We start from the raw sequence: 16,210 nt of genomic DNA, 5'->3' as shown, positions 1-16,210 counted from the left end.
TCTGTCCTTGTATTTTTTTAAACTTTATTAATACCGCCTTAGTAATGGCCACTGACTGATTGACAACTTCCATTACTAAGGCAGGGCTTAATGTTAGCTGGTGAAAAGGCTAACACTAACCCCCATTATTACCCCAATACCCACCGCTACCACGGGTACCGGGAAGAGCCGGGTACGATCCCGTACCCGACAATCTGTAGTGTAGGTCGGGTACTGGGGCACCGCAGGCTGGTATTAATAGGCTGGGAAAGGCCAAAAACAGTGGCCCTTCCCACCCTGGTAAAGCTAGCATGCTGCTTCTGTGCTGTATCTGGCTGATTATCAAAAATGGGGGGACCCCACGTAATTTTTTTTTTTAAATGGAAAATTTTTTGTCCGACCCCCACCCATTTTTCATAACTAGCCAGATACAACATAGCAGCAGTAGCATGCTAGCATTACCAGGGTGGGAAGAGCCACTGTTTTTGGCCTTTCTCAGCCTAATAATACCAGCCTGCGGCCGCCCCAGTGCCGGACCTACACCACAAATGGTTGGGTACTGGATCGTACCCGTCTCTTCCCAATACCCATGGTGGCGGTAGGTAGCGAGGTAATAATGGAGGTTAGTGTTAGTCTTTTTACTGGCTAACATTAAGCCCTGCCTTAGTAATGGATGTTGTCAATCAGCCAGGGGCCATTACTAAGGCGGTAGTAATAAAGTTTAAAAAAAGGACATAGAAAAAATATTATATTGAAATAAAAATCCCACACAACAATCATTAACCATTTTATTGAGAATAAAAAAGCCATAATCGAAGTAGTCCTCGAATCCGACGAAGTCCAAAAACCAAACCTGTAAAAAAACACAAATTGATAGGGTCAAATTGGGTTGTCGAGGTGGAGATGTACGTAAGGCTCTCTTAAAGAAAGAAATGAAATGGATTACCCTGCTAAATACTACCACACCGTTTGGTCTCAATGAGGCCACTAGCTTCAAACCTTTTTTATAAATAATTACAAGCAGCGCGAATTTTAGTTTTTGGGGGATTGCTTTTTGTTTTGGTGATATGTTACTAATTTCAGTTTTTCTATATTCTAGTGCTGCTGGTTTCATTGGTGTCATCTATTATCGTGTGGGTGATACATTCTCCATCGCAAGGACTCCTATTGGCCATCTGCTGGGCATGCTGTTCATACTTTTGGCCTTTTGTTTTAATGTATTTATTTATGTAATATATATTTTGAGTTTTTCTTATTTATATTTTTTATTTGATTATCAATTATTATTTATTATTTATTATTTTTTATTTATTTTCTATTTAAACAAAAAAAATAATCTTTTTTCTTTTTTCATTATTTATTTCATTTATTTTATTCTATTATTTTTTAACAAATATATATAATTATTTTTGTTATAATATTTACTGTTCATGTTGTGCTTTGTATCTGTACTGTATTACACTTTTTCATCTGCACTTTATATTTAATTATGTATTGCACATTATTTATTTCTTTTTTCTTTGTTTCTCACCTATTAACGCCTTCTTCTTGTGTCGCGTTATCATATTGTGTATTTATGCATATTTGTTATTATTTATTTTGTAGTATTTAATTTTTATTATTCATTATTTTTACTTTTGTTTTCTGTCTTATTTTTCACTGCCCACTATCACTCTTTAATTATTTATTTTTTATTTATTATTTATTTTTTATTTTTTATTTATTACTTTTTATTTTTTATTTTTATTATTATTTATATTTATATTTATTTTCATTATATATTTTTTCAATATGATTTTCGTTCTCAATGATAATACTGTTGAAAAAATTATTTTCACATATTTATTCACTACACTTGTTTTTTACTATTATTATTTTCTGTATATAACACTGTACTGCATACTGCTCACATGTTTTTTGTCTTTACACATTGTCGATGTTCATTTCATTTTATTTGTCATATATTTTATTTTTATTGTTTTATTCATTCATTTATTATGTGTTACTTGTATGTGATGAACTTTGTACTAATACAGAACTTAGTGATAAATGTATTGAATGGAGATTTATTGTATATCTGTAGTGTATCTATTTAGGTAACCCTTGGTATTTGTCTATTTCCCCTTTGGGGTATGTTCATCATATAGTCTCTTATTATTATTTAATTTCTTTTGGCCATTTCCTGTATGAATCTTACAGCACATCCCCTCCTTGTATTCCCTGATGGTTCCTGTAGGTGTATTTGCACCAGACACTCTCCGGCGCATGCGCTGTGGACACTACATCTCGGAGTGCCTGACTTTGTCTGTCTGCGTTACCATGGTGACGTGCGTCTCAGTTTGTGAGACGCATCGTCACGCCGTGGACAGCATGGCGCCTTCTGATGATGCGGTGTTCGCATCATGCTTTGGGAGCGCCGCTCACATGTGCACCCCACAGATGCCACCAATGAATTAATTATCTCTCTACTTATGGCTGTATATAAACCCCCGGTCTTTTAAACATGGTAGCCTCCTGACGAAGCCGGTCGTGGGCGAAACGCGCGTCGAGGCGTTCCTGTGCCACCTCGCCACATCCCCTGCGTCTATCATGTCTACAGGTATCTGAACTACTTACTATTTACTTTTTCCATCCGGCATTCATTATATATGCCTGCCTGTATGCACGCCATCTATTTTTTGTAGATTTATTATATGCACTCTTTCCATGTGGGTATTATATCTACATGGATGTATAGTTGCTTCTTCTTCTTTGATATCTACATGGATATATAGTTGCTTCTTCTTTGATATTTCATCTTACCTGTACCCTTGGTATGTTAGCATTGGGATGTGCTTTTGAGGTTGGTTTTTTTCTTGTGTTCCTTATGGTATGTTGTCATCTTTACCATTCTGCTACTCCTTTTGATATATGATCCGCCATATATATTTTTTTAATATATCTGATATTGTTATACCATGTATTGTCATACACTAATAAAGTTCTATATTTTCTTACTATCCATGGTATTTATCTTCATATTCTATTGGGGTGTTATATCCCCTGCGCTTGTGCGCTTATAGGTTTCTTCCATGTGTGATCCTGTCTGATGCGCCTTGTATCTAAGCCTACCACATAGTAGGCTTAGATACAGGGCCCTAGCAGACAGTAATCTTATACAGTATAAGATTATTGTCTGCTGGGGCCCTGTTTCTAAGCCTGCCTTGTGGTAGGCTTAGATACATGGTCTAACAAACAGTATCACACATGGGCCCTGTATCTAAGCCTACCACCTGTTTTACCAATGTTTTTTGTGTGTTTGTGTTTTTTTATAGGTTTGGTTGATGGACTATGTCGGATTTGAGGACTACTTTGATGACAGTTTTTTTATTTTCAATAAAATGGTTAATGTGGGTTGTGTTGTTTTTTTAATTTCAATAAAATATTTATTTTATGTCCTTGTATTTTTTTAAACTTTATTAATACCGCCTTAGTAATGGCCACTGACTGATTGACAACTTCCATTACTAAGGCAAGGCTTAATGTTAGCTGGTGAAAAGGCTAACACTAACCCCCATTATTACCCCAATACCCACCGCTACCACGGGTACCGGGAAGAGCCGGGTACGATCCCGTACCCGACAATCTGTAGTGTAGGTCGGGTACTGGGGCACCGCAGGCTGGTATTAATAGGCTGGGAAAGGCCAAAAACAGTGGCCTTTCCCACCCTGGTAAAGCTAGCCTGCTGCTTCTGTGCTGTATCTGGCTGATTATCAAAAATGGGGGGACCCCACGTAATTTTTTTTTTTAAATGGAAAATTTTTTGTCCGACCCCCACCCATTTTTCATAACTAGCCAGATACAACATAGCAGCAGTAGCATGCTAGCATTACCTGGGTGTGAAGAGCCACTGTTTTTGGCCTTTCTCAGCCTAATAATACCAGCCTGCGGCCGCCCCAGTGCCGGACCTACACCACAAATGGTTGGGTACTGGATCGTACCCGTCTCTTCCCAATACCCATGGTGGCGGTAGGTAGCGAGGTAATAATGGAGGTTAGTGTTAGCCTTTTTACTGGCTAACATTAAGCCCTGCCTTAGTAATGGACGTTGTCAATCAGCCAGGGGCCATTACTAAGGCGGTAGTAATAAAGTTTAAAAAAAGGACATAGAAAAAATATCATATTGAAATAAAAATCCCACACAACAATCATTAACCATTTTATTGAGAATAAAAAAGCCATAATCGAAGTAGTCCTCGAATCCGACGAAGTCCAAAAACCAAACCTGTAAAAAAACACAAATACACCCCAAAAAATTGTAACACATACAAAAGCAATTCTTGTACTTACCGTTCCTGGGTCCAGCGCTGGAGCCACAATGTCAGCAAGCTGGGCCCTATATCTAATCCTATCATGTGTGATACTGTCTGCTCAGCCAATGTATCTAATCCTATCCATAGCTTTAGGGTTGTAGTACTATAGATATGCTGTTTTAAATATATATATATATATGTCACGTTGGGTTTGTGGGCCCACTGGACCGTACCACCTTGGCGGTATGGCAGCTGGCCAACAGGGCGCAGGAAACAGTCTATAGTTGGTATAGGGTACCTGTGGCAGCTCGGACAGTAGCAAGGCAGGCTCGGCTGGGACTAGGCACAGGCAGACGTCAGGCATGGTGTAGCATGACAGACATGGTATGCAGCACAGCATGACTACAGCTCAGCACGGCACTTGACCAGTATAGCACGGGATACAGGATACAGGTACGGGAAACACTGGGAACTGGAAGACACTAGGAGACCATTTGCATAGACAAACTAGGATACGACAAACAATGCTCAGGCATGGGAGGAAGGGGCTGGGACCTTCTTATAGCCCAGGGTGCTCTGGGAGCAATCAGCTCAATCTCCCACCTGCGTCCGCTTTGCTTCTTAAGTCTGAACTGAGCTCTCGAGTGCTCCCTGGTGGTCACTGTGGAACAGGACGGCCGTATGTGCAGACATCTCTGGAGAGAAGGGCGTCGACTGGATGGAAGGAGTTCGTGGTTGGCGACCATGAACGTTACAGTATACCCCCTCTTACGCCCCCTCCTCTTGGGACCAGAACGAGAGAGAAACCTCTTAATGAGGGTAGGAGCATTGAGATTCTCTTCTGGCTCCCAGGACCTCTCTTCTGGACCAAACCCCTTCCAATCTACTAAATAAAAGGTTCTTCCTCTTACTTTTTTAATGTCCAGGATCTCCTTAACCTCGAAGGTGTCTGAAGGACCGCTGGAGGCAACCGCAGGGCTAGGAGTCTTGGTAAAGTAGTTCAGAACCACCGGCTTCAGCAGGGAGAGATGGAAGGAGTTGGGGATCTTGAGGGTAGGAGGCAGCCGAAGCTTGTAGGCGACAGGGTTGATCTGCTGTAGGATCTCGAAGTGTCCGAGGAACCTGGGAGCAAATTGGTATGATGGCACCCTCAGTCGAATATTCCTGGAGGACAGCCAGACCTTCGTGCCAGGGAGAAACTGAGGAGGCTCTCTAATCATTGTGTCCGCCTTCCGTTTCATGCGGTCGACCACCAGCAGCATGGAGGATCGAGTCTGCTGCCAGATCTGTAGAAAGTCCCTAAAACCAGTGTCAGCTGCTGGTACCTCGGACGTATCAGGCACCGGGAGAGGAATTTGTGGGTTTTGGCCATAGACAATAAAGAACGGTGAATTCCTTGTGAACTCGCTGGTGTGATTATTGTATGAGAATTCAGCCCACAGGAGCAACTGCACCTAGTCATCATGCTGCTTGGAGATGAAGTGGCGTAGGTAGTTCTCCAAGATCTGATTGATCCTCTCGACCTGACCATTGGACTGAGGATGGTAGGCAGAGTAAAAGTCCAACTTTACACCTAGGAGTCTGCAGAGGGCTCTTCTGAACTTCGAGGTGAACTAAACCCCCCGATCAGACACAATATGCTGCGGCAAACCATGCAGGCGGAAGATGTGTAGGATGAAAAGCTTGTCCAGTTGAGGAGCAGAAAGAAGACCGGTCAGAGGAACAAAGTGGGCTATCTTCGATAATCGATCCACCACCACCCAGACAGTACTGCATCCAGCAGAGAGAGGCAGGTCAGTGATAAAGTCCATAGCTATATGCTGCCAGGGAGCATCGGGCACAGGCAATGGCTGGAGCAGGCCAGCAGGTCTGGAGTGAGCGACCTTGTTAGCTGCACACACTGAGCAGGAAGAAACAAAGTCCATAATGTCCTTGGGCAGTGTGGGCCACCAGAAATGACGGGCAATCAAATCTCGGGTCTTACTGGTCCCCACGTGACCTACCAGTCTAGAGGAGTGTCCCCAGCGGAGGATTCTCCCTTGGTCAGCCAGGCACACAAAAGTCCTCTCTGGAGGAATGTCTCCAACTTACAGGGGGTTGACAGAGACAATGCAAAACGGATCAATAATGTTATGTGGAATTTCCATGGTGTCTTCAGTCTCGAAAGACCTGGACAAAGCATCGGCCCTCACATTTTTGTCAGCCGGGCGATACAGCCGGGCGATAATGGAGCTCAAACTGGAACCTGGTAAAGAATAGTGACCACCTGGCCTGACGAGGATTCAGCCGTTGGGCTGCTTGGAGATAGGTGAGATTCTTGTGGACCTTAAAAATTAGGATGGGATGAGCTGCGCCCTCTAGTAGATGTCTCCACTCCTCCAGAGCCAATTTGATGGCCAGTAACTCCCGATCCCTATTCGAGTAGTTGCGTTCTGCGGAAGAGAAGAGCTTAGTGAAATATCCACATACCATTGACTTGCCCTTGGAACCTCTCTGGAGTGCACCAGCACCGATAGAGGTGGCGTCCACCTCCAACGAGAACTGTAGAGAAACATCTGGATGATGAAGGATAGAGACTGACGTGAAGGCACTCTTCAGGCTATTGAATGCAGACTCTGCGTCAGGAGTCCACACCTTGGCGTTCATGCCCGTCTTGGTGAGGTTAGAGATAGGAGATGTCAGTGAGGAGAAGTTTGGGATGAACTTGATGGACATGTGTCTTTTTTCAGCCGTACTAACTATGTAACTATGTAATTATGTAACTATGTAACCGTCTGTAAAAATTGGCGAATCCAAGAAAGCGCTGTATGGCCCTCAAGCCTTGAGGGCGTGGCCATACCAGGACGGACTTTACTTTTTCAGGATCCATCTCGAGACCTCGATTCGAGACGATGTAGCCCAGGAAGGGTAGAGCATCTCTCTCAAACACGCACTTCTCCAACTTAGCGTACAGACGATTCTCCCTTAACTGCACAAAACTACACGGACATGTCTATGATGAGTCATAGGATCTGGAGAAAAAATCAAGATGTCATTAAGATAGACTACTTCACAAACATAGAGGAGGTCACGGAAGATGTCATTAACAAACTCCTGGAAGACCACGGTAGCATTACACAGGCCAAAGGGCATTACTAGATATTCATAGTGTCCATCATGGGTATTAAATGCAGTCTTTCATTCGTCACCCCGGCGAATCCAGTTAGGTTGTAAGCCCCACGCAGGTCTAGTTTGGAAAAAATCTTGGCACCACGTATACGATCAAATAGTTCTGAGATCAATGGCAACAGATACTTATTTTTCACCGTTATCTGGTTGAGACCCCGGTAACAGACGTTAAAATACATATATATATATATATATATATATATATATATATTTATTTATATTTATATAAATCAGATAAAAACAAGGGGACATATACCACGAAAACACAGAAAAAAGGCCATACTTACAAATGGACACAGCCAGGTCAGAAACACTGATGAAGGAGAGTGAGCAGGTGCTTTAAATAATAATAGCCACTCCCACTAGTCTTGAGGGGAGTGGCGTGTTGTGCATGGGAAGTGTAGTAAAAAATAATAAATGAATAGTGTATGTGCAAGTGATAATAATAGGGATGAAATATAGGGGGCAGTAATGAGTAAAGTGTGTAACTAAAAAGAAATGAATAATGGGGTGCCAGTGTGTGTGAAACATGGAGGGATAGTGTGTAGGTCATGAGGCGCAGCGTGTATATCCAGGTAGAAGCCTATTTGTGACGCCTTGATAATTCATAGAGCGGGCTACCCTGCTTACTATGCCAAACAACAGCACACCATACTCTCCCAGCATCAAAGACCCGGCTGTGTCCAAAAGAAGCAAATAAGTAAGAATGAAAAATACCTGGGGTATCAGTAATCATTTTGGCCAAAAGGACACAAGCTCGCAATCCACGACAAGGATCCCCACTCTTGCGAGTCCCTAACTCCCTAAGTGGAACTAAATGTTCCTGATACACAAACAAAACAGATAAAAACAAGGGTACATATACCACAAAAACACAGAAAAAAGGCCATACTTACAAATGGACACAGCCAGGTCAGAAACGCGTCAACTTGGTGCCTGCATTAAAGACAGCTGTCTTAAATGGTCACCTGTATAAAAGACTCCTGTCCACAGACTCAATTAATCAGTCTGACTCTAACCTCTACAACACGGGCAAGACCAAAGAGCTTTCTAAGGATGTCAGGGACAAGATCATAGACCTGCACAAGGCTGGAATGGGCTACAAAACCATAAGTAAGACGCTGGGTGAGAAGGAGACAACTGTTGGTACAATAGTAAGAAGATGGAAGACATATAAAATGACTGTCAATCGACATCGATCTGGGGCTCCATGCAAAATCTCACCTCGTGGGGTATCCTTGATCCTGAGGAAGGTGAGAGCTCAGCGAAAACAACACGGGGGGAACTTGTTAATGATCTCAAGGCAGCTGGGACCATAGTCACCAAGAAAACGATTGGTAACACATTACGCCGTAATGAATTAAAATCCTGAGGTGCCCGCAAGGTCCCCTGCTCAAGAAGGCACATGTACAGGCCCGTCTGAAGTTTGCAAATGAACATCTGGATGATTCTGAGAGTGATTGGGAGAAGGTGCTGTGGTCAGATGAGACTAAAATTGAGCTCTTTGGCATTAACTCAACTCGCCGTGTTTGGAGGAAGAGAAATGCTGCCTATGACCCAAAGAACACCGTCCCCACTGTCAAGCATTGAGGTGGAAACATTATGTTTTGGGGGTGTTTCTCTGCTAAGGGCACAGGACTACTTCACCGCATCAATGGGAGAATGGATGGAGCCATGTACCGTCAAATCCTGAGTGACAACCTCCTTCCCTCCACCAGGACATTAAAAATGGCTCGTGGCTGGGTCTTCCAGCACGACAATGACCCGAAACATACAGCCAAGGCAACAAAGGAGTGGCTCAAAAAGAAGCACATTAAGGTCATGGAGTGGCCTAGCCAGTCTCCAGACCTTAATCCCATCGAAAACTTATGGAGGGAGCTGAAGATCCGAGTTGCCACGCGACAGCCTCGAAATCTTAATGATTTACAGATGATCTGCAAAGAGGAGTGGGCCAAAATTCCATCTAACATGTGTGCAAACCTCATCATCAACTACAAAAAACGTCTGACTGCTGTGCTTGCCAACAAGGGTTTTGCCACCAAGTATTAAGTCTTGTTTGCCAAAGGGATCAAATACTTATTTCTCTGTGCACAATGCAAATAAATATATATAATTTTGACAATGTGATTTTCAGTTTTTTTTAAATATAATCTATCTCTCACTGGTAAAATTAACCTAGCCTAAAAATTCTAGACTGTTCATGTCTTTGACAGTGGGCAAACTTACAAAATCAGCAAGGTATCAAATACTTATTTCCTTCACTGTATATATATATATATATATATATATATATATATATATATATGTATATGCACACACACACACACACACACACACACACACACACACATAAATACACGCATACACATATTTTTTTTTGGGGGGGGCTGGACATGTGTTAGTACAAGGATACTTACTGCTGGGGCCCTGTATCTAAGCCTATCATGTGTGATACTGTCTGCTGAGGCCCTGTATCTAATCCTATCATGTGTGATACGGTCTGCTGGGGCCATGTATCTAAGCCTATCATATATGATACTATATGCTGAGAAACACCTGGAAACAGGTGTGACTACAGTCAGGCCAAAAATTCTACTCTCCCCAAAGTCACAGCACAGGGCTCCAGCTGCAACTTCGGGAGGCTGAGATACAGTATCAAGAGTTTTTTTGTAGGTCATAAAACTGAAAAATTGATTCTCTTTCCCTGACTAACAAAATAGTAGCTCTGAAGGAGACAAAACTGAATTTTCCTGACTCTTGCAGAGCTGCTACGTAAGAGAAAGGCCAATGACACATGAATCAAAGAAACGTAGTAAACTGATGCTGGCACTTCGACTTCAAACTGGTTTTCAAGTTCGGGCAACCATTTTGCTTACTGCAGGTCTTCTGGCAACCAACAGTGGGGGATTCCATGCTGGGACCACCTCAGTCAGCTGTAATAGCCAGGAAATCACAAATTATTTTTTGCGTGTGGTAGAATGAAGATTTATATGGAACCTAATAAAATTAATGAGTGTTCATTGATTTCAATGGACACGCGCAATCCTCCAGAAAGCCATTCTTCCAAATTTAAATATGTATGTATTTAATAGCTGGATGTAATTATATAGATTATATAACAACATATTTATTTGAATGCATAAACTGTAGTACAATTCCCTTCCAGCAGGGGGAACTACTCATATGTATGTAGCATGTTATGCTTGTGAGCTGCAACCTCTCTTGCATTATTCCCATAATGCTTTGTGGCTTCAGGAATCCTTGATAATCAATCACAGGATGAAACATCTTAGGTGCTGTTCACATCACTCCATCTTTTTGTCAGTTTCTTCACCCGAAAAGATGATTAGAAACAGATCAATGCTCATACCATTATTTTAAACAGGATTCAGATTTAAGAAAAATTGCATTAGTTATTGTCTGTCGTTGCAACTAACGAAATGTAACTTCTAGTGTGTCACAAAGGAGATCTGTCATCTCATTCATGTCAATGACAGATAGACCGAGTTAATGAATGCCAATTATGACATCCCCTTTAAGTTATTATCCCATTGATTACAATGTTAGAATTGATAGATGGGATGTGAGAATGCTCCAACACAGGAGAAACTGACATTTTATGGACAATTGATGAAAAACCTAAGCCACATAATTTTCTTTGACATTACGAATGTAGTGTAAACATAGTCAGATGCGTTGTCAATTGCTCTGAATTTCATACAATTATAGAATATTACATTATATATATATATGTATACACACACACACACACACACACACACACACACACACACACACACACACACACACACACACACACACACACACACACACACACACACACACACACACACACACATACTTCAAATGTGAAACTGCAATATTGTATCTGTATTTACTCATTTAGAAGCATACATCTATTCATAATCTTATACAATTAAATGAAAACATTGAGTTTAGCATTAAAATCTTGTTCTCCTAGTAGAAACTATAATATTGTGATAGATAGATAGATAGATAGATAGATAGATAGATAGATAGATAGATAGATAGATAGATAGATAGATAGATAGATAGATAGATAGATAGATAGATAGATAGATAGATTGAAAGATAGATAATAGATAGATAGATAGATAGATAGATAGATAGATAGATAGATAGATAGATAGATAGATAGATAGATAGATAGATAGATAGATAGATATTAGATCTATAGATATTAGATACATAGATATTAGATAGATGATAGATAGATATTCAATCAGTAGATATTAGATTGATAGATATTAGATGGATAAATGATATATAGATATTAGATCAGTGGTTCCCAACCGGGGTGCCTGGACGGAGCGCTTGATGTCTCTGTCCATATACGGACAGTGACATCAGGAGAATCTCCTGAAGCCGAATCCCCGTTCACAGCGTTGCTGGCACGGTGGCAGGTGATTCGGCTCCAGGAGAAGCCCCTGACATCACTATCAATAAATGGACAGAGACGGAGGGGCTTCTCCTGGAGTGGAATCCCATGTCACAGGGGGATTCCGCTCCTTCAGGGAGCTACAGTGGTGCTATGTATAGGAAGGGGGGGATGGGGTGCTATCTAAAGAGGTAGGGGGTGCTATCTACGAGGGGGCTGTGTGGCACTACCTACGCGGTGGTGTGTGGCGATATTAGATTGATAGATATTAGATAGATAGATAGATAGATAGATAGATAGATAAACAATCGAAGATTGTAAAAAATAGGCAGCACTCCGTAGATGTAAGTGAAAAAAATAGGGGTACTTTACCCCTATTTTTTTCACTTACATCTTCGGAGTGCTGTTTTTTTTTTTTTTTGTAGATAGATAGATAGATAGATAGATAGATAGATAGATAGATAGGATAGATAGATTAGAACTATAGATATAAGATAGATAGAAAATACATATTATATCTATAGATATTAGATACATAGATATTAGATACATTCAGATGTAGCCATCTTTATCTTGTCTTTTAACGCATTAAATACACAGTGTCAAGATCTTTTATCTTGAGTTTTTCAATGACTTTTCAATGTTTTTGTTGTGTGATACCACGCTGCAGCAAGTTATCACAGTCAAGATAAAGATGGCTACATCCGTAGATATTGGATAGATGATAGATTGATATTAGATTGATGATAGAAATATAGATGATAGATAGATAGATAGATAGATAGATAGATAGATAGATAGATAGATAGATAGATAGATAGGAAGATAGATTGATAGATAGAGATATGAGATGATAGATAGATAGATAGATAGATAGATAGATAGATAGATAGATAGATAGATAGATAGATAGATAGATAGATAGATAGATAGATAGATAGATAGATAGATAAATAGATAGATAGATAGATAGATAGATAGATAGATAGATAGATAGATAGATAGATAGATAGATAGATAGATAGATAGATATTAGAGCTGTAGATAGATAGATCCATAGAAACATAGATACATATTAGAGCTGTAGATGATAGATAGATAGATAGATAGATAGATAGATAGATAGATAGATAGATAGATAGATAGATAGACAATCGAAGATCCAGCAGCACAGGCAGCGTGTGGGTGCAAGCCCTGGGGAAGAGACCAATGTCCTGAATCGGTAGAAGCAAAAAATAGGCAGCACTCTGTAGATGTAAGTGAAAAAATCGGGGTACTTTACCCCTATTTTTTTCACTTACATCTTCAGAGTGCTGCCTATTTTTTGCTGATAGATAGATAGATAGATAGATAGATAGATAGATAGATAGATAGATAGATAGATAGATAGATAGATAGATAGATCGATAGATGGATAGATAGATAGATAGATAGATAGATAGATAGATAGATAGATAGATAGATAAGTTATGCAGTTTTATATTATACTTTGTGTATCAATTTGTCTAAATTTTCAATATCTTTGATTGCTGTCACTGAATCAAAATATTTGTTATATACATTCAGGGGCTGAAAACTTGTTTTAACCACCTCCTCCTAAGTATAGCAAAACTCTCGCTTGTAATGAGTCAAGCACCCGTGTTAGTTGGACATAATCGGACAGATTTCTAGCCCATGGATGTAAACGTGAATGTTTACAATCACTGACTGCAAGCAGAGATCTAGAAAACAGAAATATTGATGTACAAAGTGTATTAAAAATCTGCATAATCTTTTATTATACTAATAAAGTTTTAAATAAAACAGGAACACCTCTTTGGGGATAAAACGTTTTTATATAGTTTGTTGTGAAATGCTGCAAATGTTAATGCTATTTATTATTTCCAATGATCCATCCAAATCGAAGTGAAAATCACATCATAAAGGAACTGGCAGAAAAGAACAGACTTTTTCTGTTGCAATTCTTCATAGTCCTTGAGACTTACTAATAAATATTGGAGCAGATTTATTAATACTGTCTAAAATAAAGACAGCAAAATTATTGCGGAGACAGGAAGACGATGCGCCAAACTTATCACTGCAGCGCACGCTCTGTCATATCTTTGGCGCATCTATCTGGAGATTAGACACTTTTGTATTTCTTTTATTCTTTCTATTTTACTTCATACCCTTTTTTTGCACCAAACTATGGCGCATTCATCGAATACTTTACCTTTTACAACCCAAACAAAAATAATCTCAGTTGCAACATAATGTTGTGAAATTGATTTATTTCTCATAGAATAAAGTCGTCAATTTCTTAACTACAATATTTCAATGGTCCAATGACTACAATAAATGCCTATGACAGCGCTCAGCACCCAGTTATAGGTCAGTCTCTCGACTCCTGGTCACATGGTCCTTTTAGGAGTGCGTATTAGGAGTTTTCGGAACGCTTTCCTGAAGTCTCGGTTAAACACAGTGTATATGACAGGATTAAGGCTGCTGTTGCAGTATCCAATCCAAAAGAAAAAGTTAAAGAGGGCATCAGAAATGCCACATCTTCCTCTACACACGGACTCCAGACTGTAAGTGAAGAAAAATGGCAACCAGCAGATGACAAACCCTCCAATGACCACAGCTAGGACAAATGTTAACCTCTTCTCTCTCAGCTGCTGCAGATGGGTCTGGGAGATTGATCTGTCCCTTCTTTGCTGTCCTCTGTTCATGCTCCATGAAAGCCTTTTAACTTTTACATTGCTGGGAGTTTTTGAAGAGCCATGATGCGATGGGTCAGAGAACCTGTGAATTGAAGATGTGCTGTCCTCCAGGTCCATTTCGTCTGCATCGTGGTTGTTGTGGGGGCTATGCTGCTCGGAGCACTCCTGGTGATAACAAGTAGCCGGTGGAATATCGTTGCAGCCAGAGAGCCCATTTTTGAGGTTGGACACAGTAGATGCCCTATGTTTGGCTACTCTATAGATCCGCCAGTATAGGAATAACATAATGATGCAAGGCAGAAAGAAGGATACAGTACATGAAAACAAGACGTACCAAGTGTCATCATTAAGGTCGCACCTCCATTCTTTATAAGTATTTGTTTTCAGCAAAGGTGGGAAAGAAATGACAGCAGATACCAGCCAGATTATTGCTATCATACTCTTAATCCTTTTGGGTGTGCGCCTCAGGTTGTACCTTACTGCTTTGGTAACGGACCAGTACCTGTCGATGCTGATGGCACACAGGTGAACGATAGAAGAGGTACAGAATAAAATATCTAAAGCCAGATACATGCTGCACCATACATTTCCAAAGTGCCAATAGCCCATGACTTCCTTCGCCAAGGAGAATGGAATAATCAAAGCACCCACAAGAATGTCTGCTGATGCCAGGGAGACCAAGAACAAGTTTTGTGGGGCCCTAAGAGCCCGACTGGTGAATATTGCTAAAACAACCAGAATGTTCCCAACAACAGTGGATAAAATGATGGAGCCCACAGCAATAATAATCAGTGCGCCCTCCCATGCTGCATATGGCCAGCTATTCAGTTCCTGCTGGCTACTGTTTCCAGAAACATTGTAGATTCCAGCAGCTAAAGTTGTAAACTCCATCTCCTCACATGTTAATAGCGTGTGAATACACCAGGTACCTCAGTGGGTCATACAAGAAGTCCGGCACATGAGTTGTGGAAGTCAGTACTCAGCGCTGTGAGTTATCTAGGATAGTTTTCAGTATTACATTGTGTAATACGGGTCTACTCACAGATATTTCCCATCGGATGAGTTCTGAAGATCAAGCCAAGCATCCACTCCGTTCAGTAGACTCTCCAGTCATGTTATATAATCTTGTGTCTTCGGTGTAGCTGATTTCTCCCTCTCCTTCTTCTCCTTCCCTTTGGGAGCTGTCAGAAGGGGGGGGGGGGAGTAGCTGCTTGAAGTTTCACAGTCCATAGATCTTCGTCCTTGGGGGCAGCACCTTGTCCTGCATCTTCCTAAGGACTGTATGGAGCTGAGATGACTCAGAATTCCCCAGTTCTAGCAGAAGCCTGTTGACTTGTGCAGGACTGTATACAGGACTGTATACAGGTGACCATGGCATTGCTAGATTTCCTCCTAACAGCAGAGCTGCCTGCACCTCCCATTGAAGTGGTGGGAGGGAATGCTAGCAGTCAGCCCAGTGTGAGTTCTCTAGTGTGCCTCCTCTTACTGAGGTGCACAATGATAGATGGAGCATGCTGAAAAATGTTCTGACTGCATTACATGTCACGTACACTTAGTTTCACATTAAACTTGTCATACAGATGTCAAGTATATTTTCCCTCGCATTTCTATTAATATGTACTTCCTCTGTGCAGATCCCTATAGAGGTGAATG

At 40.9% G+C, this 16,210-nt stretch overlaps 1 protein-coding gene across 1 annotated transcript; it reads right to left on the bottom strand.

Annotated features, from left to right (window-relative positions):
- Window positions 1-14,111: 14,111 nt before the first annotated feature.
- LOC142751046 (alpha-2Da adrenergic receptor-like) lies at window positions 14,112-15,703 on the bottom strand. Its single transcript, XM_075860013.1, has one exon. It carries the CDS (start codon window positions 15,446-15,448, stop codon window positions 14,249-14,251), a length of 1,200 nt encoding a protein of 399 aa, XP_075716128.1. The 5' UTR covers window positions 15,449-15,703; the 3' UTR covers window positions 14,112-14,248.
- Window positions 15,704-16,210: the final 507 nt, after the last annotated feature.

Source organism: Rhinoderma darwinii, chromosome 3 (assembly GCF_050947455.1).
Source record: "Rhinoderma darwinii isolate aRhiDar2 chromosome 3, aRhiDar2.hap1, whole genome shotgun sequence".
NCBI lineage: Eukaryota > Metazoa > Chordata > Amphibia > Anura > Rhinodermatidae > Rhinoderma > Rhinoderma darwinii.
Note: the sequence above shows the minus strand (reverse complement) of the source record. Positions and strands in the feature narration are given on the sequence as shown.